The sequence below is a fragment of the Pseudorca crassidens genome, chromosome 2 (genome assembly GCF_039906515.1).
Source record: "Pseudorca crassidens isolate mPseCra1 chromosome 2, mPseCra1.hap1, whole genome shotgun sequence".
NCBI classification, from domain to species: domain Eukaryota; kingdom Metazoa; phylum Chordata; class Mammalia; order Artiodactyla; family Delphinidae; genus Pseudorca; species Pseudorca crassidens.
In genome coordinates this window covers 15,237,239-15,263,808 of record NC_090297.1, presented here as the reverse complement: position 1 = coordinate 15,263,808, position 26,570 = coordinate 15,237,239, and the positions used below count along the sequence as shown (strand labels likewise).

Genomic DNA, 26,570 nt, shown 5'->3' with positions numbered 1-26,570 from the left:
ATTTCTACCTGCACACACTCAACAACCATTGGTCTGCTGGGTCTCTTGTGCATTTTCAGTTTGGTAACAGCTATAATTAACACACCCCCATGTACGTGTGCTCTACAGATGATTTTTCATGTTTGAGGGGGTCCCAGTTGTATCTGAAGCCCACTTTCAAATGCCAGTGAGGGCCTGTACTTACAAGGCAACCTGTCCTTAAGTGTCTGTGTATCTGTGTCATCTGCCAACTTCTGTATAAAGATCTATCCAGGGAGGCATTTATGGTCTGGTCTGTACATTACAGTATCTCCCTTGAAAGGGTGGGGGATGTGATTTTGAAAGGGAGACCTTCCCGATGGTTCTCTTTACAGCCAAGGAATAGTCAAGAGAGCAGTCAAGGAGACCAGCTCTTCCCAGGTTACAGGGATCGCGTGACTCCATCACTTCCCCGTGGCTGCTGACTGCAGTGAGAGTGGGGCAGGGGAGCACCATGGAGGACCTCAGTGGGGTCCCCTCTATGAGGATGAAACCAGTGCACCAGCGAGTCTAACCACCAAAGGACAGACTCTGGAATCCCCAGAGGGAGTTAGAGCAGAGAATAGAGCTGGCTCTCAGGCTGAATCCAGGGGATTCTCCTAAGAACTGCCAATGTGGGTGCGTCCCTGAACCACTCCAGGTTCCATTTTCTCTCTTTTGGGGCCAGAGTCGAAGACAGTGGGATAGTGGTCAGAACCTAGAGTCTGGAACGAGGATCTGAGGTGTAAACCTACTTCTGCTATTGATGTGCTGTGTGACTTTGGGAAAGTCTCCTAACCTCTCTGGGCCTCAGTTTCTTGGTAGATAAATGAAGGCTCTCCATGAGCCCTTCCAGCTCAAACCCGTCAGCCTGTGGTGTTGCTTTCATAATATTGCAACATCCCTCATCCACAAATGCCTGTCTGCATACCAGTGCTTTGCGCTTACTTGGATGCCCCAGTAAGAGGGGCCTGAATGCAGCCCCCTCCTGCAGAGCTTACCAGCAAGACACCACCCTGCCTGCCACCTGACCCTGACGAGAGAAGGGAGAAGCCTGGGCTGAGGTCTCTTCTCCATCGTCCAGAATATCGCAGTTGAAGAGAAATGGCATTGAGAGTGAAGCTCCCAATTTCCTTTACATACCTATTTAAAAATGGATTTGGAAAACGGCTCTGATCAAAAAAATTTCATGAGCGAATTGGACATTTGAATTGCTTTCTTTGTTACTCTGTCAAATTTAGACGCGAGTCCACGGCAAACTTTTCGAAAACACTAGTACATTCAGGGTAATTGCATAAAATTAAATTTTATTTTGAAAATGTTCAACATTGGAGGTTTTTAAATATAGATCCCATTTATCATGTGGTTATTTTGGGATTTGTCAATGGAAGGAAGCCAAATGTCCTTTCTTGGAAAGAACTCTCCTTTGTTTTGGGATATGTCCTTTCTTCCTGCAGTCTGGGTATTAGAACACCCTTTCTTTTATGAATAGATAGATGAGGTGGGCTCTTTAGTGTCCTTCCTTGGTAAAAATAAACCCCATAGTTGAACTTTTTTTTTTATATATAAAATATTTATTTATTTTTGGCTGTGTTGGGTCTTCGTTTCTGTGCGAGGGCTTTGTCTATTTGCGGCAAGCGGGGGCCACTCTTCATCGCGGTGCGCGGACCTCTCACCGTCATGGCCTCTCTTGTTGCGGAGCACAGGCTCCAGACGCGCAGGCTCAGTAGTTGTGGCTCATGGGCCCAGTTGCTCCGCGGCATGTGGGACCTTCCCAGACCGGGGTTTGAACCCATATCCCCTGCATTGGCAGGCAGATTCTCAACCACTGCGCCACCAGGGAAGCCCGAACTCTATTTTTTAATGTCTTGCTCTGTGAAATCCCAGAACCTCAGCATCGCCAGGTCATCATCAAGGTAGCTTTGGGATTCCCAATTTACATCGCAAAAAACATTACAGTTTCTTTTTTTTTTTTTTTTTTTTGCGGTACGCGGGCCTCTCACTGTTGTGGAGCACAGGTTCCGGACGCGCAGGCTCAGCGGCCACGGCTTATGGGCCCAGCCGCTCCGCGGCATGTGGGATCTTCCCGGACCGGGGCACGAACCCGCGTCCCCTGCATCGGCAGGTGGACTCTCAACCACTGTGCCACCAGGGAAGCCCTACAGTTTCTTTTTTAAAGAGACCAGAAATCAGAGGGGTTCAGTAATGCGCCTGAGACCACACAGCTGGAGAAGCCAAGTTGGCATTCAAATGCGGCGCTCGCTGGTCTGGAAGCCCAAGACGGCACGATTGCCAATCATCTTCTCCCCGCTCCCTGGAGGAAGAATGAGGTCCAGTGCTTGGCTCGAGTGGACCCAAGGTTTAAGGAGATGAGCCCCAAAGAAGGCTCGGTACTCATCCCAGGAAACCTTCTAGTTACTAATCTGTACCTTCTTCCTCTGAAGGAACATGGTTAATGCTGGGTCTGGTGCCCCAACAGCAGAGAAAGAGGTGCAGGCAATCCTCCACAGCAGGGGAAATACCTGTGTGGTTATTATTAGTCTTGAGAAGGAATTTTATTTAATAGCTATGTGGCAGAATTATGGAGTCACTTTTGCTTCCACTTCTGTGAAAATTCTCTACAGGATGGTAGTGATAACCCAACTGCAGAACTGAAAAGTCAATGCATCCCAGGAAAGCCTCCCTCCTGGAGAAGCAGGGCTGTCTTCAGGGATGAGGAGAAACACAGCTGGCCTGGAGTGAAGGGCGAGCTTTCGGCACCAGAGCGGCTGATCTCACAAGTGGAGGCCGGGGACCCTGACCTTGCCAAGTCTAATGACCAGAGTCACGCTCCTGGAACTCTGGAGGATGAAGTGTGGCTGTGGGCCTCCTCCGAGCCCAGTGGAACATCAAGAAAGAATGAGGTCCCAGGCCTGGGAGCCTCTCTGGGGATTCCAGCAGAGTGGGTAAGCTCTGTGCTGTAGGAGAGGGTGTAAGAATCTTGGTCCAGGAGGAGCTCACTGAGGCGACTAGATGCAGAGGAAGTTGGGAAAGTATTGATAAAGAGGGTTGTAGCTCCTCATGTTTCTTTTCAGGCAGTAGACGAAATGCCGGTCACAGGCGCAGAGCTGCATCTGGCAGAGGGACCCACGTCCTGCAAACAGGACACCAAATGCAGGATGAGGAAGAAGAGATGCTCTGTGACACTGACTCTGGACTTGCTTCAGTCCGGACTTGCTGCTAGCCTGAGCAGACTCCCCAGTCTCCTTCCTGCCCTCAGTCTAACGTGGGAGGCACAGCATCTACACTGGGGGTGCAAAACCTGATGGAAGAGGCACAGCTGCTGCCCAGGGCGAGGTTTCAGCTCCTGCCCTCAGGGAGTCCCCAGTCTGATGGAGGACACGCATTCCCTCCCCATCAGACTGGGAGCTCTCAGTCTGGTGATGGAGACAGCCCTGTCTCTGGAGGAACTTCAGTTCTCAGAGAGGAGACACCATCCCCAGATTTAGCTTTGAACTCAGAAGGACCTGAGCTTGAATCCCGACTCTAGCTGTGTGCACTGGCAAGCCTTTGAGTCTGTTTCCTCATCTGTAAAGTGGGGACACTAAAGCCACCCCACAGCGAGCAAAAGGACATATGGAAAGCACTTGACTCCTAATACATGCTGAGTCTAAGATGTTTCCGCCCGCCCCCTAGAGGTCAGATACAGCTGCAATAATTCTGCCCCTGTTGCCCCCATCTCTGCCCCACCAAGACATAGACTGGCTGACCTCTTGGGGCACCTGACCTCAGAGGCAGCAGGGACCCAGGCTCTTCCAGTGGCCTGAATGGAAGCCCCAGCCTTACCACAGGTGACCAGGCCGCATGCAATTCTGTATCTGTACACCTGTGTCAAGGCATTGCAGCCTTTTTTCTCCAGCCGCGCGTAGCAGTGGTCATGCATCCAACAGCACCTGTCAATGCAAGAGGTTTAGATCCTGAGCAGAATGGGCCTGTCCCCTGAGCAGAGGCCATCATGGTTGGTGAGATCTGACCAAGACAGAATCTCATAATATGGCTGAGTCCTTCCTGCTCTTCCATTAAGTCTGTCCCACACATGTACCAGTTCACGGACCAGCTCTTTCCTCCTGGGCCCACGGTGAGACTACATTTCCCAGCCCCCCTTGCAGGTACGTGTGGTCACATGACGAGGCTGGCACCCTAGAAAATGTACAGCACTTCTAGACCTACCCATAAAAATCTCCCACTCTAGGAGACCTTCAAGATGGCGGAGGAGTAAGACATGGAGATCACCTTCCTCCCCACAAATACATCAGAAATACATCTACATGTGGAACAACTCCTACAGAACACCTACTGAACGCTGGCAGAAGACCTCACACTTCTCAAAAGGGAAAAGACACCCTCAGGAGACCTACACACAGAGGTGGGGCCAAATCCAAAGCTGAACCCCAGGATCTGTGCAAACAAAGAAGAGAAAGGGAAATCTCTCCCAGCAGCCTCAGGAGCAGTGATTAAACCTCCACAATCAACCTGATGTACGCTGCATCTGTGGAATACCTGAAGAGACAACGAATCATCCCAAAATTGAGGCGGTGGACTTTGGGAGCAACTGTAGACTTGGGGTTTGCTTCCTGCATCTAATTTGTTTCTGGTTTTATGTTTATCTTAGTTTAGCATTTAGAGTTTATTACTATTGGTAGATTTCTTTATTGATTCGGTTGCTCTCTTCCTTTTTTATATATATATTTTTTTTTCATATATATATATTTTTTTTCCTTTTTCTCTTTTTGTGAGTGTGTATGTATATGCTTCTTTGTGTGATTTTGTCTGTATAGCTTTGTTTTGACCACTTGTCCTATGGTTCTGTCTGTTTTTGTTTTTTGGGTTTTTTTTAGTATAGTTTTTAGCGCTTGTTATAATTTGTGGATTTCTTTTTTGGTTTTGTTGCTCTCTTCTTTCTTTCTTTTTTTTATTATTTTTTATTTTTAATAATTTTTTTTATTTTAATAACTTTTTAATTTTTTTTTTCTCCCTTTTCTTCTGAGTCGTGTGGCTGATAGGGTCTTGGTGCTCTGGCTGGGTGTCAGGCCTGTGCCTCTGAGGTGGGAGAGCCAAGTTCAGGACATTGGTCCACCAGAGACCTTCCAGCTCCACATAATATCAGACAGCGAGAGCTCTCCCAGAGATCTCCATCTCAAAGCTAAGACCCAGCTCCACTGAACAACCAGCAATCTACAGTACTGGACACCTTTTGCCAAACAACTAGCAAGACAGGAACACAACCTCACCCATTGGCAGAGAGGCTACCAAAAATCATAATAAGGTCACAGACACCCCAAAACACACCACCAGACGTGGTCCTGCCCACCAGAAAGACAAGATCCAGCCTCATCCACCAGAACACACGCACCAGTCTCCTCCACCAGGAAGCCTACACAACACACTGAACCAATCTTAGCCACTGGGGGCAGACACCAAAAACATGGGAACTACAAACCTGCAGCCTGTGAAAAGGAGACCCCAAACACAGTAAGTTAAGCAAAATGAGAAGACAGAAAAACACACAGCAGATGAAGGAGCAAGGTAAAAACCCACCAGACCAAACAAATGAAGAGGAAATAGGCAGTCTACCTGAAAAAGAATTCAGAGTAATGATAGTAAAGATAACAGAAATTTTGGAAATAGAATAGAGAAAATACAAGAAACGTTTAACAAGGACCTAGAAGAACTAAAGAGCAAACACACGATGATGAACAGCACAATAAATGAAATTAAAAATTCTCTGGAAAGAATCAATAGCAGAATAACTGAGGCAGAAGAACAGATAAGTGACCTGGAAGATAAAATAGTGGAAATAACTACCACAGAGCAGAATAAACAAAAAAGAATGAAAAGAATTGAGGGCAGTCTCAGAGACCTCTGGGACAACATTAAATGCACCAACATTTGAAGTATAGGGGTCCCAGAAGAAGAAGAGAAAAAGAAACGGACTGAGAAAATATTTGAACAGATTATAGTCGAAAACTTCCCTAATATGGGAAAGGAAATAGTCAATCGAGTCCAGGAAGGGCAGAGAGTCCCATATAGGATAAATCCAAGGAGAAACATGCCAAGACACATATTAATCAAACTATCAAAAACTAAATACAAAGAAAAAATATTAAAAGCAGCAAGGGAAAAACAACAAATAACATACAAGGGAATCCCCAGAAGGTTAACAGCTGCTCTTTCAGCAGAAACTCTGCAAGCCAGAAGGGAGTGGCAGGATATTTAAAGTGATGAAAGGGAAAAACCTACAACCAAGATTACTCTACCCAGCAAGGATCTCATTCAGATTCAATGGAGAAATCAAAAGCTTTACAAAGCTACGAGAATTCAGCACCACCAAACCAGCTTTACAACAAATGCTAAAGGAACTTCTCTAAGTGGGAAACACAAGAGAAGGGCAAGACCTACAATAACAAACCCAAAACAATTAAGAAAATGGTAATAGGAACATACATATTGATAACTACCTTAAATGTAAATCAATTAAATGCTCCAACCAAAAGACATAGACTGGCTGAATGAATACAAACACAAGACCCAAATATATGCTGTCTACAAGAGACCTAGGAACACATACAGACTGAAAGTGAGGGTATGGAAAAAGATATTGCATGCAAATAGAAATCAAAAGAAAGCTGGAGGGCTTCCCTGGTGGCACAGTGGTTGAGAGTCTGCCTGCCAATGCAGGGGACGTGGGTTTGTATCCCGGTCCGGGAAGATCCCGCATGCTGAGGAGCGGCTGGGCCCGTGAGCCATGGCCGCTGAGCCTGTACGTCTGGAGCCTGTGCTCTGCAACAGGAGAGGCCACAACAGTGAGAGGCCCGCGTACCGCAAAAAAAAAAAAAAAGAAAGCTGGAGTAGCAATTCTCATATCAGACAAAATAGATTTTAAAATGAAGACTATTACAAGAGACAAAGAATGACACTACATAATGATCAAGGGATCAATCCAAGAAGAAGATATAACAATTGTAAATATTTATGCACCCAACATAGGAACACATCAATACATAAAGCAAACGTTAACAGCCATAAAAGGGGGAATCAACAGTAACACAATCATAGTAGGGGACTTTAACACCCCACTTTCACCAATGGACAGATCATCCAAAATGAAAATAAATAAGGAAACACAAGCTTTAAATGTACATTAAACAAGATGGACTTAATTGATATATATAGGACATTCCATCCAAAACCAACAGAATACACTTTCATCTCAACTGCTCATGGAACATTCTCCAGGATAGATCATATCTTGGGTCACGAATCAAGCCTTGGTAGATTTAAGAAAATTGAAATCGTATCAAGTACCTTTTCTGACCATAATGCTATGAGACTAGATATCAGTTAGAGGAAAAAAATCTGTAAAAAATACAAACACGTGGAGGCCAAACAATACACTACTAAATAACCAAGAGATCACTGAAGAAATCAAAGAGAAAATTTTAAAAACCTAGAAACACATGACAATGAAAACACGATGACCCAAAACTTATGGGATGCAGCAAAAGCAGTTCTAAGTGGGAAGTTTATAGCAATAAAATCCTACTTCAAGAAACAAGAAACATCTCAAATAAACAACTTAACCCTACACCTAAAGCAATTAGAGAAAGAAGAACAAAAACCCCCCTAAGTTAGCAGAAGGAGAGAAATCATAAAGATCAGATCAGAAATAAATGAAAAAGAAATGAAGGAAACAATAGCAAAGATCAATAAAGCTAAAAGCTGGTTCTTTGAGAAGATAAACAAAATTGATAAACCATTAGCCAGATTCATCAAGAAAAAAAGGGAGAAGACTCAAATCAATAGAATTGGAAATGAAAAAGGAGAAGTAACAACCGACTCTGCAGAAATACAAAGGATAATGAGAGATTACTATAAGAAACTCTATGCCAATAAAATGGACAAACTGGAAGAAATGGACAAATTCTTAGAAAAGCACAACCTTCCAAGTCTGAACCAGGAAGAAATAGAAAATATAAACAGACAAATCACAAGCACTGAAATTGAGACTGTGATTAAAAATCTTCCAACAAACAAAAGCCCAGGACCAGATGGCTTCACAGGTGAATTCTGTCAAACATTAAGAGAAGAGCTAACACTTATCCTTCTCAAACTCTTCCAAAATATAGCAGAGGGAGGAACACTCCCAAACTCATTCTCTGAGGCCACCATCACCCTGGTACCAAAACCAGACAAAGATGTCACAAAGAAAGAAAACTACAGGCAATATCACTGATGAACATAAATGCAACAATCCTCAATACAAGCAAACAGAATCCATTAAAAGGATCATACACCATGATCAAGTGGGGATTATCCCAGGAATGCAAGTATTCTTCAATATACGCAATTCAATCAATGTGATACACCATATTAACAAAGTGAAGGAGAAAAACCATATGATCATCTCAATAGATGCAGAAAAAGCTTTTGACAAATTCAACACCCATTTACGATAAAATCCCTCCAGAAAGTAGGCAGAGAGGGAGCTTACCTCAACATAATAAAGGCCAGATATGACAAACCCACAGCCAACATCATCCTCAATGGTGAAAAACTGAAACCATTTCCTCTAAGATCAGGAAGAAGAGAAGGTTGTCCACTCCCACCACTATTATTCAACATAGTTTTGGAAGCTTTAGCCACGTCAATGAGAGAAGAAAAAGAAATAAAAGGAATCCAAATCAGAAAAGAAGAAGTAAAGCTGTCACTGTTTGCAGATGACATAATACTATACATAGGGAATCCTAAAGATGCTACCAGAAAACTGCTAGAACTAATTAATGAATCTGGTAAAGTAGCAGGATACAAAATTAATGCACAGAAATCCCTGGCATTCCTATACACTAATGATGAAAAATCTGAAAGAGAAATTAAGGAAACACTCCCATTTACCATCCCAACAAAAAGAATAAAATACCTAGGAATAAACCTACCTAAGGAGACAAAAGACCTGTATGCAGAAAACTATAAGACACTGATGAAAGAAATTAAAGATGATACAAACCAATGGAGAGATACACCATGTTCTTGGATTGGAAGAATCAACATTGTGAAATGATTATACTACCCAAAGCAATCTACAGATTCAGTGCAATCCCTATCAAACTACCAATGGCATTTTTCACAGAACTAGAATAAAAAATTTCACAATTTGTATGGAAACACAAAATACCCCGAATAGCCAAAGCAATCTTGAGAAAGAAAAACAGGCTGGAGGAATCAGGCTCCCAGACTTCAGTCTGTACTACAAAGCTACAGTGATCAAGACAGTATGGTACTGGCACAAAAACAGAAATACAGATCAATGGAACAGGATAGAAAGCCCAGAGATAAACCCACGCACATATGGTCACCTTATTTTTGGTAAAGGAGGCAAGAATATACAATGGAGAAAAGACAGCCTCTTGAACAAGTGGTGCTGGGAAAACTGAACAGCTACATGTAAAACAATGAAATTAGAACACTCCCTAACACCATACACAAAAATAAACTCAAAATGGATTAAAGACCTAAATATAAGGCCAGACACTATAAAACTCTTTGAGGAAAACCTAAGCAGAACACTCTATTACATAAATCACAGCAAGATCCTTTTTGACCCACCTCCTAGAGAAACGGAAATAAAAACAAAAATAAACAAATGGGACCTAATGAAACAAAAGCTTTTGTATAGCAAAGGAAGGCATAAACAAGACGAAAAGACAACCCTCAGAATGGGAGAAAATATTTGCAAATGAAGCAATTGACAAAGGATTGAACTCTAAAATTTACAAGCAGCTCATGCAGCTCAATATCAAAAAAACAAAAACCCAATCCAAAAATGGGCAGAAGACCTAAAAAGACATTTCTCCAAAGAAGATATACAGATTGCCAACAAACACATGAAAGAATGCTCAACATCATTAATCATTAGAGAAATGTAAATCAAAACTACAATGAGGTATCACCTCACACCAGTCAGAATGGCCATCATCAAAAAATCTACAAACAATAAATGCTGGAGAGGGTGTGGAGAAAAGGGAACCTTCTTGCTCTGTTGGTGGGAATGTAAATTGATACAGCCACTATGGAGAACAGTATGGAGCTTCCTTAAAAAACTAAAAATAGAACTACCATATGACCCAGCAATCCCACTGCTGGGCATATACCCCGAGAAAACCATAATTCAAAATGAGTCATGTACCAAAATGTTCATTGCAGCTCTATTTACAATAGCCAGGACATGGAAGCAACCTAAGTGTCCATCAACAGATGAATGGCTAAAGAAGATGTGGCACATATATACAATGGAATATTACTCAGCCATAAAAAGAAACGAAACTGAGTTGTTTGTGGTGAGGTGGATGGACCTAGAGTCTGTCATACAGAGTGAAGTAAGTCAGAAAGAGAAAAACAAATACCATATGCTAACACATATATATGGAATCTAAAAAAATAAAAATATAAAAAATGGTTCTGAAGAATCTAGGGGTAGGACAGAAATAAAGACGCAGACGTAGAGAATGGACTTGAGGACACAGGGAGGGGGAAGGTTAAGCTGGGACAAAGTGAGAGAGTGGCATGGACTTATATATACTATCAAATGTAAAATAGATAGCTAGTGGGAAGTAGCCACGTAGCACAGGGAGATCAGCTCAGGGCTCTGTGACCACGTAGAGGCGTGGGATGGGGAGGGTGGGAGGGAGACGCAAGAGGGAGGAGATATGGGGCTATATGTATAGCTGATTCACTTTGTTATAAAGCAGAAACTAACACACCATTGTAAAGCAATTATGCTCCAATAAAGATGTTAAAAAAAGAATTCCCACTCTGTCCTCCACTCTCTCTCTCTCCATCTCAGCTGGATGGAGATGACCCAGCCAAGGACTCTGAGGCCATGGGGAAAGTCACGAGACAGGAGAAACCTGGGTCCTGGAATTGATATGTGATTCACATGGTCAAATGAGCAAAAACTAAACTTCAATTGTGATAGCTGTGGGCAACTGCATTTTTTTTAAATTTAGATTTACAGAAAAATTGAGAAGATTGTACCAAATGCCCCCTTTTACCCCACACCCAGTTTCCCCTATTATCAACACTTTTTATGAGTATAATATGTTTGTTATGGCTAACAAACCAATACTGATATATTATTAAATAAATGTTAACTAATTAAATAATAATATATCACTATTGATTCATTAATTGTAAAAGTCCATAGTTTCTTTAGATTTTCTTAGTTTTTACCTAAATGTTCTTTTCTATTCCAAGATCCAGTGATGGACACCATGTTACATGTACTTGTCCCATCTCTTTAGGCTCCTCTTGCCTGTGGCCGTCTGTCACACTTTCCTTGTTTTCGATGACCTTGACAATTCTGAGGAATGGTGGTCAAGTCTTTTGTAGGATGCTGGGATTTCTTTGATGTTTTTGTCATGATGAGATGGGTTATGGGTTTATTTTGCTGCCCATGTTGTTCCAGTTTTGGCCATTAGGGGGCTCTCCCAGTTGGCTCCTGTGCTCTTTGACATATTCCTATCAATGAGGGGTTTGGTTTGGGTTTGTTTCGTTCGAGCCCTTCCTTAATTTGGGGCACTACAAAAAGCTCCAGGTTCTTCTTGTATATTTCCTGCCCTCGTCCTAGGATCAGCCATCTCTCCAAGGAGCCTTGGTTCCTCTTATTGGAGAATGGTGTCAGAAACCAGGTCTGGGCACTAGGTGCTGCTTCTTGCTTCTGGGGTATTGTTTCTTTTAGGGCCTCTCAGACGACAGAGTAAAAAAAATATGTGTCTATATTAACCCACGTAATTACACATATCTCTACATATTTTTATATGTAACCATCTGCATCTATATACAGCTAACTAGGAGTTTATACTGAAGTCTCCAACTCTAATCCATTATCACATAGATCATTCTAGCTTCCTGTCCCTGCTTGTCTGGTCTGTAAACTCCCACTCCAGCAGCGACAAGCTTGGCTCCAACCATCTGCCCTCCATTTGTTTAAGCCCGTCATCCCCTTATACGTGTCTAGCTGTATAAGAATTGTTAACCCAGCAGATTGTAATTTTCAAAGAGCAATCTCTCCCATCTCACATGTTCTTCTAGAACATTGCCACTTCCCAATCAAGAGGTGGAAACTAGGCCCCCTCTCTCTTAAAGCCTTTGTGACTGCCTTGAGGAAGAGAACAGTGGAAGTCACACAGTAGAATTTCTGATGCTGGATCACAAAAACACCATGCTCTTTTGTCATGCCGTTCTGGAACACTCACTCTTGAAACCCAAGAGGCACCGTGCTGTGAGGAACCTTAGAGAGAGGCTTAAGTGAGAGGAACTGAGGCCCCTGGCCCACAGCCTCAGCTGAGCTCCCAGCCAGCAAACAGCAACAACTTGCCAGCCATAGGAGTAATCAATCATTCTAGAAAGCAGATCGCCCAGCCTCAGCGGAGCGGCCCAAGCCGAAGCCAGGTGGAGAAGAGACAAGCCATCCCGCCAGGCCCTGCCCAAGTGGTAGAATCTTAGCAAAATAAGGGGTTGTCATCGCTTTAGGCTACTACATTTTGGGGTGGTTTGTTATGTAGTGATAGATCAACTGATATATTAGGCACTGAGATTCAGGGAGTTACTAGATGTATCTTTGGCAAGTCAGTTAACTTCTCTAAGACTCAGTTTTCTTATCTATAAAATGGTGCTTTAATACTCATCTTTCAGAATTGATATCGAATTAGATGAGATAATGTGGATACAGAGCCTGGAGCATAAAGGGCAGTTATGACAATTAACTCACCAATCAGTACAATCCTTGGGGGTTCCTTGACCCCCCCAGCCACAGTAACAGCCGTAGAAGCCATAGCTCATCAGGGCGGGCTTCCTAGTCACCTTCTCAATCATCACCTTCAGCTGCAGCAAGCTCCCTGGGACAGCAGGCACACCTGAAAGACAGCCCAGGCAAACCCGCTCCAGGCCCACTTTCCCACGTGCTCCCTCCCTTTCTCTCACCTTGAGGCTTGGAGGGACCAATGTGTCCCTTTTTTATCCTCCCCATTCATGGGAGAGGAATGAGAAACGTGAGGGCAAACAGATAGAGAAGGGATTAGAAGTTTGGACGTGGACGATCCCAGCTCTGCCACTAATTCACAGTATGATGTTGAATAGGTCACTTCATCTCTCAGAGCCTCAGTTTCCTCATCTGCAAAATGCAGGGGCGGGGGGGAGGGTGCCTAAAATGAACGCCTACCTTTTGGAGATGTCATGAGGGTTGAAAAAAGATAAAGTATGTAAATTTCTAGCACAGTGACAGACACATAGTAAGTGACCAAGAAATGTTCAGGATAATGAATATCGTATCAGTATGAAGCAGGCAGACAGGCACTTCCTGTGTCTCCTGATGATACACCCGTCCCTCCCCGCGGTTGACACCATCTGGAACGGGAGGCACAGAATCTTAGAGCAGTGTGGGCCCTGTAGAGATCACTGGAGGCAGCTCCCTCATCTTACAGTTGGGCAACTGTAGCTCAGAGGGGAAGGTGACTTGCCCAGGGTTTTGCAGGGAGCCAGAGGCACTCTCCCATTCTCCCTGCAGTCTCCAGGGATCTGCCAAGGCATCAGTAGGACAGCCTGTCAGAGGTTGTGTACATGGTGACGGGGCTGCAGGGGAGGCCTAAAGCCAGGCTCCCCCCACGCTGGGCAGTTCCCTCCAGCTGGGAGGTGGCAGCAGGTGGGACATGTAGAAAACCTGGACAGGCCTGAGCAGAGAATGCCCAGGAATTGTGGAATGGAATATTTATATAAGGATCTTGTGTTGTGATAGTTTTATCGTATTTTATTTGGCATCAAAGTAAAAAATCTGCCTCCCATGTCTACAAGCCCCATGTCTTCCACATGGCACAATCTTTCCATATCCCCTCCTAGAATCCTGCCGCAGCCCAACCGGTCGACTATTATTCTGTGTCACAGATAAGGAGACAGAGGCTCTTGCTGAAATCGACATGGTCAGGGTAGGGCCAGGATTCAAAATCAGGTCGTCAGGACTTCCAAGACTGGTCTCCTTTCCACTACCTTATTGTTTCTGTGGGGTGAAAGGTCAAAAGTTCAGAGGTCTCGGGGCAAGCACTTACTACAAGCCAGGAACCAAGCCAGTGTGAGGAGGCCCTTCATCTCCAGGGTTCTGGAAAAGAAAACACAGCCCATGACATGTCGATCGGGAGAGGCCCTCATGGCCCATTCAGACCCACTTCTGGCTGGGGAGGGCCACTCCATGGCCCACCAGGCCCCACCCTCTCAAGTTGGGCAGTAAACAGGCAACAGCAGCTGGAAAAATGAGGCAAAAACCTCAAGGAGTTGACCCAAGGGGTCCCTGGGAGGAGAGGGGCACCCTGGGTCGTTGTCCCCATTAGAGGTGGGAGAGAATTTTCCCATGGCAAATACCCCCAACACAATCGCTCCTTCCTGAAAATTCTTTTTCAATTATATTTTACAGCTGTGTTGGTATAAAAACAATCCAGGCTGGATTCATTCTTATACGTTCATTATATTATATTATTTTTTCTCCTGATTTTAAAAGAATTTAAAATTAAAACATTTTCATGGGCCCGAGGCACCATGTCTACCTACAAAAATAAGTCAACCCTGGGTACTCACAACAGCTCTGAAGGGTAGGTATCCTTGTTCTGTAGGGGAGCAAAATTTGAACGCCAAAGTGTGTCTCTTTGGCATAAGGATTAATTTAGGCTGATGAATTTTAAGAAACAGAAGATTAGGGGAGTCTTTCTTTTTACCTCTCCCTTAGCTGCCTTAAGAATTTAGATAAAGGTTCTGTTCCCGGAACAGAACTATTATAGAGGTATCTGTAAGGAATACGGGAATAGCTGTGGCTGGAGAAACTTGACAGGGCCTAGAAACCAGAGTCGACCCTGTGTTCCATAGTCTCTGCAGGCCCAGCAAACATTTGCATAACAAACATCTGCTTTTCCAACTCTATGTGAATTGCCTTCCTCCCCTTTGAAGTCCCAAAGCCCTACCCCCAACATCCTCTCTGGTCTTTAGCAGAAGATGGTATTTAAGATAAGGGCTTGGGCCATATTGGTGAGTTCCTTAGTTTTCCTGGGTCTCTCCCATGTGTACGTGTTACTAAACTTTTGTTTGATTTTCTCCTGTTAGTGTATCCCATGTCGATTTAATTCTTAGACCAGCCAAGAGAACTTAGAAGGGTAGAAAATGTCTTCCTCCCCAACAGTTCTCATTTTGCCAGTGCAGAAATGGAGGCTCAGAGAGCTCAAACAACCTGCCAGAAGTTACGCAGCTGATAAAAAGTGGAGGTGACGTTCAAACCCAAGCCTGGCGCATCGCTCACTGCCCCATACATCCTCCCTCCCTAGAGGGATGTGTTCCCCTCTGAGCGGAGCGGGCTGGGGTCCTTCACATGCTCTATCCCATGGGCCTGGAGGCCCCAGCTTCCCTCCCCAGCATCTACCTTTGACAAACGCATGAATCACTAGCCGCAAGTCCAAAACAATCACACCCAGAAGGCAAGGGAAATTCCTTATGTCTCGGGCCAGTGATGGATTCTAACTTGGCCTCTTAGGAGTTCCTTACCAGTGGCTGCCTGCTTCCCTTCCCTCTCTGGATCCCAAAGTCCTTGTTCACCCAGAGCTGCTCAGCTGACCTATAGTCTGCCAGGATTCCACTCCGATGCCCTGCCGTCTCCGATCCCCGAGTTCCGTGGTCACCCTGAGAGCTCTGCACCGGGCCCCTGGTACCTCCTGTGGCCTGGCTCCAAACACACAACCTCCAACTCCCCAGGGCTCCCAGCAGCTGGGCTGGCCTCTCCATGCCATCCTTTGTCCAGCAGCTCCTCTGAGTTCCAAGAACATTCCTGAGGGTTCTGTCCGCCCACAGCCTCCGCTCTGAGGGCTCTAAACAGACAAGGAAAATGACCCTAGACCTTACCCTTCCAAGCCAATCTTCCTCACTGCTTCCTGGAGCTGTGACAGGAGGAGGACACCAGCTACCATGTACTGGGCACCTAAGACGTGCCAGACACCATCCACTGTCTCCTTAAACCTGCAAATGACCCTAACACGTGGGTACTGTGAAACCTACTGGCAGTGTCTGCCCTGTAACAGGCATTTGTTGAAAGAGAGAATAGCAGTTGTTGACTTTACAGGTGAAGAAATGGAGCCTCAGGAAGGGAAAGTGAGCTGCCCAAGGATTCAGCTCAGGACTGTGAATCTACTCCTTTGACTGGCCCTACTCCGCTGCTTCTGAACAGCCCCTGGGTACTAATCATCTTGTTCATTTTCTATATTTCATGACACTTTAACATCTTGGGGACCTTGCTGGGCTGGAAAGAGACAGCCCCTCCAAGACTAGCTAATCCCTAGATAAAGCAAAACACTCTCCTGTGAACATGGCTTTCAAGTGCAAACCAACCGATCCTAAACTCCCATGCCCAACCACTTCCTCTATCTCAATTCCACACTCCCAGCCAATATTTCCCCTGGCCTAAATCGCCCCAGGGCCGGGACCAGACCACCGGGCACCACCCCTACGGCCTGAAGTCCACTGAAATTATTCAAGCTAGCCTGTCCTAAACTGTTTACCCTGGCCTGTCTTGCCTTAGCCACAGAAGACACAATGCAGGCTCTGGGCCATGCTTTCCCTCATTTCTTCTGTCTCCTGATCAACCCTGGTGCTTCTCTGTGTGGCCCTGCTAGGTGTGGTACATCCCCTTCTCCTGGAAACTGTAACAAACTAGCTTTTAAACGCAATCGTCTCCTGATCTGTTGCCTTCACCATACCTGAAGAAAACCAAAATCCCAGGTGCACATTAGATCATCTTGGGACATGGCTGTTGACGTGAGGGAGCAGTGCCAGGTCCCACACAGAGGAGTCAGGAGGTGCACAAAAGAAGTTTCACAGAGGACGTGGCAGAGGCATTGAAATAGCTGCTCTGGAGGCCGGGAAAGTGGACCATCGATGGATCCCAAAGGAGGCTTCCAGCAGAAGGATGTGGGGTTGGATATTTTTATCAGGCAACCACGGAGGAGAATGAGCGAGGCCAAGAGATAATTGTGGAGTGGAGCTCTGGCTGCGGTAATGTGAGGTGGGGAGAGTGGAGACAGACAGCCTGACAGAAGCATGGAGACATGGGGGCCGGGGAGTGGCCGGGTCACTGGAGAGACAGGTCCTCCAAGTCTACATACAGCGGCCCCCCTGCTCCCAGGACCACCCCCCTGCATCCCAGTTCATGTCTCCTGGATGGAGATGATCAACAGCACCAAACCCCCACTACACAGAAGGTGCTACTGAGACCTCCCCGAAATCTAGGGGAGGCCATGAGGGGCCAGGGGTCTCCTCTCACAGCCCCATCCCTCTATAGGCCCTGACCCCACCCCCCTCGGGCAAGGCAGCCCCCAGAATGAGATTCCTCACCAGTGACACCTTCTCTCTGTCCTCGGTCTGGAGTAGAGGCAGGAGCTGGGCCCAGCTGGTTTTAAGGGCCTCCCTGCCCACCTCTTACACCCCACCTGGGCCAGCTCCAGGATGCATGGTAACTCCCACAGAAAGCCTTACTTCACCCCTCAAGACCCCTGGGGATATCTTTCCCGTCTGCGCTCAGAAGTAGCTATTTCCTGAAGCACGCCAGACGCCTGGGAGGCTTCCGGGAGAGACACAGAGGAGGGAATAACCACAGTCAGGGTTATTCTCCATCCATGGCCCATTTTCCCTGACACCCCCCCCAACACATAATTTTCTGAGAAGATGTGGGTGTGAGCTCCTTCCTCTCCTTGCTCTTGACTCCCTTTTCTCTACCCCTCCCCTCACGGCAGTATCAGAGAGGAGCCCCTCCTTGGGCTCCAATGAGCCCTTCTCTTCCCAGGACCTAAGCACGAGGCACCCGCAGGAACGCTGTGAATTCATTTCAATACGGAAAGTACTTATCGAGTGTCTAATCTCTGCCAGGTTACTGCTGGGGATCCACTGTGAATAGGACAGCTTCTCTTCTGGTTGGGAAAACAGATAGTAAAGGCATCCAGTAAATATACAGTACGTCCAAGGGCAGTAACCGCTGTGGGGAAAAGTCCTCTCTGTTCTGCATTTTCATTTCTTTTTCTCAACCAATTCCTTCTGCTGCCTACAGGTATATACAAGCTTCACCATCCTAAACCAAACAAAAGGAAGCCAAAACAAAAAAAAAAGGAAAACATCGCTTGCCTCTGCTGACCTCTCTCCAGCTCTTTTTCCTCTAAAAGCCAAAATTCAGGACAGAGACACCTCCTCTTTTCCATCACCCACTCTCTTCTGAACCCCTTGCTGTGTACCTTTTGTTGCATCCCTAAGCCGGCTCTCAGGGATCCCCCAAAGCCTGGCATTGCCCAAGCTTGGGCTTCTCTTGAACACTCCATCCCACTGATCACCTCCTCTTTCTTGAAACTCTTTCCCTCTGGCCTTCAAGAGGCCACAGTCTGCCATCTCTCCTCCGGCGGCTCACCCCCCATCTCTGTTGACCCCCAAATGCAGATGTTTTCAAGGGACCTGCTCCTCTCTGTCTACCCCTCTCTCAAGGTGAGTTATCCGTGTACAGGGATTTAGGTCTTATTTCTAGGCAGATGTCCCAAGATATCCCAGGTCAAGCAGTATCTGGCACTAGCTCTCACTCAACAATAAACATTCAGCCCAGGGCAACAATAAACTCCCAGCCCAGACCTTGGAAATGCTTTGCTTGTCCTACCAAGTGACTTTAAAACATGGAATTAGTAGGGTTTCCCTGGTGGTGCAGTGGTTCAGAGTCTGCCTGCCGATGAAGGGGACAGGGGTTCGTGCCCCGGTCCAGGAAGATCCCACATGTGTTCATCGGTAATGGGACAGGGAGTGCCTTGAGAGCAGAAACCATCTCTTCTGCAAACACGTGTTTGAAGTGCTCAGCTCAGAGCCTAGTCCATAGTAGTTGCTCAGTAAATGTACTATAAGCACATTAAAGGAACCCATCCCAGGATGAAGAGGTCACTGAGGGCTTTCTAGAAGAGGAGGCACCTGGACTGAATCTCTAAAAGTAGGTTTGAGAAATTGGAACCCTTGTGCACTGTCGGTAGGAATGTAAAACGGTACAGTTGCTGTGGAAAACAGTATATGGCGGTTCCTCAAAAGTTAAAAGTAGAATTACTATACACCCCAGCAATTCCACTTCTGGATGTGTTCCCAAAAGCATTGAAAGCAGAGTCTCAAAGAGATATTTGTACAACCATGATGATAGCAGCATTCTTCACGTAGCTAAAACATGGAAGCAACCCAAGCGTCCACAGACAGGTGAATGCATAGGTAAAATGTGGTGTGTACATACAATGGAATAGTATTCAGCCTTAAACGGGAGGGAATTCTGAAATAAACCAGTCACAGAAAAACATAGACTGGGCTTCCCTGGTGGCACGGTGGTTAAGAATCCGCCTGCCAATGCAGGGGACACAGGTTCGAGCCCTGGTCCGGGAAGATCCCACATGCCGCGGAGCAACTAAGCCCTTGTACCACAACTACTGAGCCTGCGCTCTAGAGCCCGCAAGCCACAACTACTGAGCCTGCGCGTCGAGAGCCTGCGCACCGCAACGAAGAGTAGCCCCCATTCACTGCAACTAGAGAAAGCCCGTGTGCAGCAACAAAGACCCAATGCAGCCAAAAATAAAATAAATTGATGGAAAAAAAAAAAGACTGTATGATTCCATTTACATGAGATACTTAATCAACATCATAGAAACAGAAAGTAGAATAGTGGTTGCCAGAGGCTGGGGGAGGGAGAATGGGGAGTTAATGTTTAATGGATGCAGAGTTTTAGTTTTATAAGATGAAAAGAGTTATGAAGATGGCTGGTGGTAATGGTTGCACGACACTATAAATGTAGTTAATGCCACTGAACTACATACTTCAAATGGTTAAGATGGTAAATTTTAGGTTATGTGTATATTACCACAATTTTTAAAAATGAAAAAAAAAAGAGAGCGAGAGAAAGTGGATTGGAGTTCACCAGGACAAGAATGTGAGGAAGGGCATTCAGGTAGAAGGAACAGCACATGCAGGACTCATAGGCATGAATTATAAGGACTCATTCAGGGAACTGCAAACAGACGGGGTAGCTGAGGGTATTAGGCAGCGATATTCTATTAAATATTTAATAAATGACCCTCCAGGGGGGTAAAAAGCCCTGATTTTTAACATTTGCCAATTTCTGTCGTGTAAATACTCTCACCCTGAGCAATTTCATGCAACTCACATCATGTCACTGAATGTAGAGCTGGGAACACACACTTACCAGGCAAGGATGCTTGGTAGCTAAGAGCCCGCGTTCTGGAAGTGCCACTTATTAGCTGTGACCTCGGGCAAGTGCTCTGCTCCTCAGTTTACCCACCTGAATAATGGGGTGAATCATTTTACCTGCCTCATCCCTATGTTCTGAGTTGACACATGGCAGGCGTTTAGAATTGTGCTGGCACAGAGTAAAGGCTCAATTCATGTTTGCTCTTCTTCCTAGGAAAGACGGACATGCGCGCTCTTGACTTCTCAGAAAAGGGAAGTTCCTACGTGTACAGTAGGAATTTAGGAATGGTGGGAAAGGCTAGCTGAAGAGATGCAACTGGGTGTGTCAACAAAGAATCTTGGGTGTCAGGCTAAGGAGTTTTACTCTTCTGCTGAGTGTCCCAGGATGACCTCGATCAATAGCAAGATGATGTGACTTCAGTAAGAAGAGACTGAATAGGTCTTATCCTAAGATCCCCAGAACTGAAGCACACAAGGACAGGGGTGGGTGACACAGCTCAGCAGTCATATGTATGGTCCCCAAGCCTGGTACCAGTCAGATCACAAAAGCAACAGCTGTGTCGGCAGTGACGGCAGGAGTGGGTGCCCAGAATGAGGTCCTAGCTGACCTTACCTGGAGGGGAGTGCCTGTTCCCGAGCCCCATCTCCAGGAGGGCTTCTTGAAACCTGGGGGTGTCTGGGTCACAGGATGCCTGTCAGATAGACGGAATGGGGGCCGACTGGTGTTTGGAAGGGGGTTTGGGGTACCCAGCCTCTGTCTCCAAACTTCTGAAGGATATTCAGGGGTAAAAAGCAGCATCGTTGTCCCACGTGGCTCCACTGCAGAGCTGGCCCCAAGTGTGGGCACCCCAAGGAGTCAGGTTTGAGCTAGACACAAGAAAGATTTTTCTAGCAACTCCAGGGTCCTGGGGAAATAATGAGCTGTCTTGGGAGTGGTGAGTTTCCTGTCCCCAGGGGCACTTTTTATTTACCACTTTTTAGGAACAGAACTGTAGTAGGGGCAGGGGGGATGGAGTGGGGGGGGGAGTCACGCCCTCACATGATTCCACAGGAAAAGGAGCTTTCTTTAGGTGTTGGGAACACGAGAGCCTCATCAGAAACACATGAAGTCAGTCATGCCAGTTACGAAGATTAGGTTCATAGGTTTGTAAAAGTGTAGAAAAAATATTACATTTTACCAAGATTAAAAAGAAAAAAAAAAACCCAGAAAACTCAGGACCCCTTCAGTTGCTCTATGGCATGGAAAAAGCTGTCAAATATTCTCTGCTCCCCACCTTCTTGGGGGTCCTGCCCCAGCACTGATTCACGCCCAAGTCATGTCCAGGGATATTGCGAATAGCAACATTAAGTCGGACACGGGCTGGATGAGCTCCAGGGCCGACCTTCTGTGACAGTGGGTGCTCTCATGTTAACCTGTTCTTGAACATTCCAAGCTTTTCTACTGAGGACTTTGGCACTTGCCGTTCCCCCTGCCTAGAATACTGATACTTAGCAAGACATGGTGCTCTTCATTCCTAATCCTCTAGGTCTCATCTTAAATGACACCTCTTCCAGGAGGCCCTCCCTGACCATCTACCCAAGGTAGCTCCTCCTCCTCCCATTAATCCTATATCACTGTTTTCCCCCTGCACAGCACTTACCACCATCTTTTTTTTGGATGTTGTATGCAATATATTATTCAACAAAAATTTTTTTTTCTTTCTGCAAATATACAGATGATTTATCTACTTAGGTACAAATGATGAAAATTTTATATAGTTGAAATGATTTCACATTCAGTGATCATATTCCTTAAGATTAAACCAACAAATCATAGAAATATTCTGACCCAACTCAACAAACTACTAAATTGGATTTTTTTCCCTTTATAAGCTTTTGCCAATTATCAACATTCAGCTAACTTTAACTTCTCCCATTAACCTAGCCAAACCTAAGTAATTTAGCAATTTCTCATGCCCATTTCACCTTTCTACAACTCGACAGCCCTCACAGCACTTTGACATCATCTTTCACTCTCTTTGATGTATTTCTTTACTTGTTTATGACATCCGTCTCCTACCCCTTCCCCTAGAGAGCAGGAAACTTGTCAGTCTTGCTTTTCATCGCATTATCAGCCACTAGCCCAAAGCCTAATACATATTCGCTGGTTGATACTTATTTGTGGAGTAACAGCAATTGGATCAGTAAACCAATTAACTCCGGAGGGAGTAGCAGCCTCACTGGATTTCAGCCATTCTGTAGGTTGGCAGTTTGCTCTAAAGACACACACAGCCAGCCCAGTCTTGGTCTCAGTCTATTGGTACATATGTAACAGGCTCAAGTTCAACTTTCACCAAAACGTGTGCTAAAAATGCAATCCAAACACCTACTTGGTAGCAAGGACATGTTTTGCTTTATCTTTGAAAAATCAATTCAGCTGTTCGTTCTCGGGAAACATTCCCTGAACGAGTCTTCCTTTCTGACTCTGTTTCTGTTGGTCCCTCCGATGGAGGGACCAACATCACTCTCTTTTTCACCTGGTAAAAGCCTACTGTTCTTCCATGCCGTAATGCCACCTCTTTTTTGGAGGCAGGAGAAACCCTAGAACAACCTATGGCTCTGACTGGCAAGATCTGAGACCTAAGAGCAAAGCTTCTAGGCTCCTGATCCTGAGATACTCACGATTCCAGGCCAATCTGCTTGTCTTCAACCCCAATCCAACCCAGCAACCATTTCCTGAGCAAGTCCTGCGGACAGAGCTGCAGTGAGACACTAAGGAAACAGACGCAAAGCGAAATCAAGAGATGGTGATCCGGCGCCTGTTAGCATGGGGGAGATGAGAACAGGGCTTTAGAATGCCCGCGGCACCTAGAAGGACGTTTGAACTCCTTCCCAGAGCTTAAGGGGAGGAGCCACCTCTTCCAGACGCCTCCCTGATATCTGCCTGGCAGAGTTCACGGCCTCCCCTCCTGTTCCTGGGTCGATCGGTCTCACCTCTATGACAGCACGGGCCACAAGCTGCCAAAGTACCCCGGCAGGTCCGTGGCCAATCAGGACCTGCTGCCACGCCTCTCCAGGCTTGCCTTGGATCCGCACACAACCCAGCGCTTTGCTGGGAAGAAGACTGATGCCAACCCCTTCCAGTTCTCAGACACACCGTCTTGTGCTCTCTCTCTCTCTCTCCACCCCCTACTCGCCTCCCTCTCTCTCTCTCTTTTTTCCTCCTTCTCTTTCTTCTTTTACTCCCCCCCCCACTTTCTTCTCTTCCTTTATTCCTTCTCCTCTTTCTAGATTTAACATGCTTAGCATTCAGTAACTCTTTTGTGAGCACCTACTATGTGCCAAGCTCTGTTCTGGGGAAAAGCAATGAACAAAACAGATGAGAACTCCATGCTCATGGCCCCCAGAGACCTTGCATTCTGGTGGGAGCAGACAGAAATAGACAAGTCAATAAATAAAATATATAGAGTTTGGCAGGTGTTGATAAACACTGTGGAGAAAAATCAGGAAAGGAGGAGAGTGGTGTGTGTGTGTGTCTGTGTGTTGTGGGGAAGAGGGCTGATGGTGGGAGCAGACAGTTTAAATAGAGTGGCCAGGAAACATCTCAGGGCAGAGGAGACATAAAGGAGGGGAGGGAGCAGGCTGTGGGGACACCCTGGAGAAGAAGGCTCCAGGCAAAGGAAGTACAAAGGTCCTGGAACAGAAGCATGCCTATGAGTTGGAGAAATAATAAGGAAATTAGGTCTACCTTTGCCAAAAAGCCTTCTTCTGGAGCCATCGTCCTGCCCCAAACTGGAAAAGTTCTGCTTCTCTGTGTTCTCCCAGCAGCCTGTGAGCTCCCACATCATAGCATCAATCACAGTACATTACAACGTCTCCCCACCAGACAGGGAGCAACTTGGGGACTTTTGACTTTCCAGCACCCAGCATAGGGCTTAATACATATTTATTGACTGTCTAATGGAATCAATCAATGAATAAACAAACTAGGCTATGAATCCTGGAGGATGTCTCATTCATCTCTACCCCTGGCAGCATCTAGTACACAGTATGGCACAGATTGGGCCCTAGAAAAAAAATGTTTGTTGAATGACTAATAGAAATAGCTAATGCTTATTAAGCACAGACACCATGCTAAGCCCTTTATGTGGCTTACCCCATTTCTCCTTAAAGTGATCCTATGAGGGAGGCACTACTGTCGGATGCAGTTTGCAGATTAGGACAGCGAGGTTCAAAGGAAAAGAAATGACTCACCCAAACCAGACAGCTGCTAAGTGGCAAAGCTCTGAGTTGAACCTCATTAGTTTGACTCCCAAGGCCATGTCTTCTCAGCCCAAAGCTAAACTGCCTTCCAGAGAAGACAGCCTGGGAGTGGAGGGAGGGAGGGGTAGGGAGAGATAGAGGAAAGGAGAAGAAAGATCTCCCTATACGGGCCAAGAACAGCATCTTCCCCATCTCTGTATTCCTCTCCACATGTACCAAAGTGTATGGCATACAGAGAAGTTCAGTAAAAGTTAAGGAATATTAAGTAGATGTTGATGATTCCTTTTCCCAAAAAGGAATAGTTTTGTGTGGTTTAAGTTAAAGAGAAATTCCGGCAAGGCCTCAGATTAACACGAACAGAAGTCCCAACTTGAATCCTACGGATAACCCTGCCCAGCTTTGCCCCTAATCTTAGGAATGATCTTCTGGGTAACCTCCATCTCCCTTTAGGTGTGACCTTGCATCTTTAAGAATGACACAGCTCACAAGGTTTGACACATTCTGGGTAAAGGACCCTGCAGCCCGAGGGATCTCCTCTTACAGGGTCTGTGCCTTGCCCACCCCTCCCAGGGCCCCCTCTTTGGCTTCCTGGACCCCATCTTCTCCAGTCTCACCCACTCCAGCTGGTTGGCCTGCAGCCTCCATGCCCGCAACTGACCTCTCTGGCCTGGCCTCAGCTCCTGTTCCCACGAGCAGCGTCATCGGGCAGAGCCTGGAGCCCCAGGCCCTGCTGGCTCCCCTCCTGCAGCCACAACATTGGGGTCCACGGGCTGCGGATCCCAATGGATTCTAGGCTTCCAGATTCTTAAAGTCGTGAATGAGAACGAGTGGTGAAGACAGGCCTGGAGGTGGTGAGAAGGAACTTCGGCCCAGACCCAGCCGGGCATCCGCCTGCTCAGCCCACAGCTGCCCTGGCAGGTGCAGGAAGTCCAGCAAAAGCCTGGAGCCTGGAACTGGCTCTCCTGCCAAACAAGCCTGGGCAGTCACCCAGAGAATTCCAATGAGGGTTGATGTGAGTCCTGAATTATCCAGGTCACAGCCTTATCCGGTTTCACAGGCTTTGCTAATCTCCTCAAGCCTGGAGGGATCACCCCCACCCACCCACCTCCTCGGTCCTGAGCTCAGAACTTTCTTAAGGATCCGACAGTCTGCTAAGTAACTCGACTATTTTAGTCCCTGGGGTCCTCAGTCTTGACGGAGGCAGAGGCCTGAACACAGAGCCTGGGGATGGATGGGATGCCTAGGAAAACAGATGGGGAGGAAGGTGGTCCGAGGGGGAGGTACTGGAGCCGTCAGGGAAGCAAATGTACTTCTGGAAGTGAGTTCTGAGAGTGGGGACCAGTGGCCAGAAATCAGGTGGTGTCATTCATTTCTGAATACCTACCATCATTATTTCCTGAAGACCTACTGTGTGCCAGCTGCTGGGCTGAAAGGCAGGTACAGAGATGAATAATGGAGGGGGCGGTGCGGGAAGGTCCTCGCTCTCAAGGAGCTCAGAGTTTAATGCTGGAGACAGAGCAGGAATGAGCACACCACCGAAAACACTGCAGAAGTGCCGGGATAGATACGCCCGGAGCAGCAACGGGGAGAGGGAGGCCCCGCCCAGCCAGCACAGGCTGGGGACTAATAACTCAGCAGCCACAATAATGATGGTAGAATTAACGTTCGTGGGTACTTACTGTGCACCCTGCTAAGTGCAACACATGATTTATCCCGTCTAACATAGGCATTAACTCCGTGGGGGAAAGGGCTATTCAGACAGTGATCCAGGAACTTGGCCAAGGTCACACAGCTAACCAGAGCCTCCCGTGAGCTTAGAAGAACCCTTTATTCAGATCGGCAGGCCCTGCTTTGACTGGTATAGTCCTTGACACAATACAGATACTGTCTTTTTTTTTCTCATCATCAGAGAGGGAGATAAAAGCCTTAAAAAACAATCCAGAAATGCATAAAGTTAAAAGTGAATCATAGTCCACCCAAGATAACTACTTTTCAGAATGATTTCT

General features: G+C 46.2%; 1 protein-coding gene across 6 annotated transcripts; it reads right to left on the bottom strand.

The window, feature by feature from the left end:
* Positions 1 to 1,283: 1,283 nt before the first annotated feature.
* PLA2G5 (phospholipase A2 group V) lies at positions 1,284 to 25,464 on the bottom strand. Of its 6 annotated transcripts, none has more exons than XM_067722529.1 (5): positions 25,223 to 25,464; positions 14,133 to 14,182; positions 12,803 to 12,947; positions 3,823 to 3,929; positions 1,284 to 3,130 (listed from the first exon to the last, which is right to left on the bottom strand). In XM_067722529.1, exons 1-5 carry the CDS (start codon positions 25,264 to 25,266, stop codon positions 3,006 to 3,008), a joined length of 471 nt encoding a protein of 156 aa, XP_067578630.1. In that variant the 5' UTR covers positions 25,267 to 25,464; the 3' UTR covers positions 1,284 to 3,005. The 6 variants fall into 6 exon arrangements, with proteins under 6 accessions (XP_067578630.1, XP_067578625.1, XP_067578635.1 ...); XM_067722524.1 differs by lacking the exon at positions 25,223 to 25,464 and adding an exon at positions 24,556 to 24,615; XM_067722534.1 differs by lacking the exon at positions 25,223 to 25,464 and adding an exon at positions 23,296 to 23,425.
* Between the last annotated feature and the right edge of the window lie 1,106 nt (positions 25,465 to 26,570).

Coding starts and splice junctions, on each gene's coding strand:
- PLA2G5 (XM_067722524.1), bottom strand. CDS start 24,602: ATGAGGTTCAACTCAGAGCTTTGCCACTTAGCAGCTGTCTGGTTTGG. Junction 12,948..14,132: donor GGCTTGGTTCCTGGCTTGTA/GTAAGTGCTTGC, acceptor GCTGTCTTTCAG/GTGTGCCTGCTGTCCCAGGG. Junction 3,930..12,802: donor CCCAAGGATTGTACTGATTG/GTGAGTTAATTG, acceptor TTGCATTGACAG/GTGCTGTTGGATGCATGACC.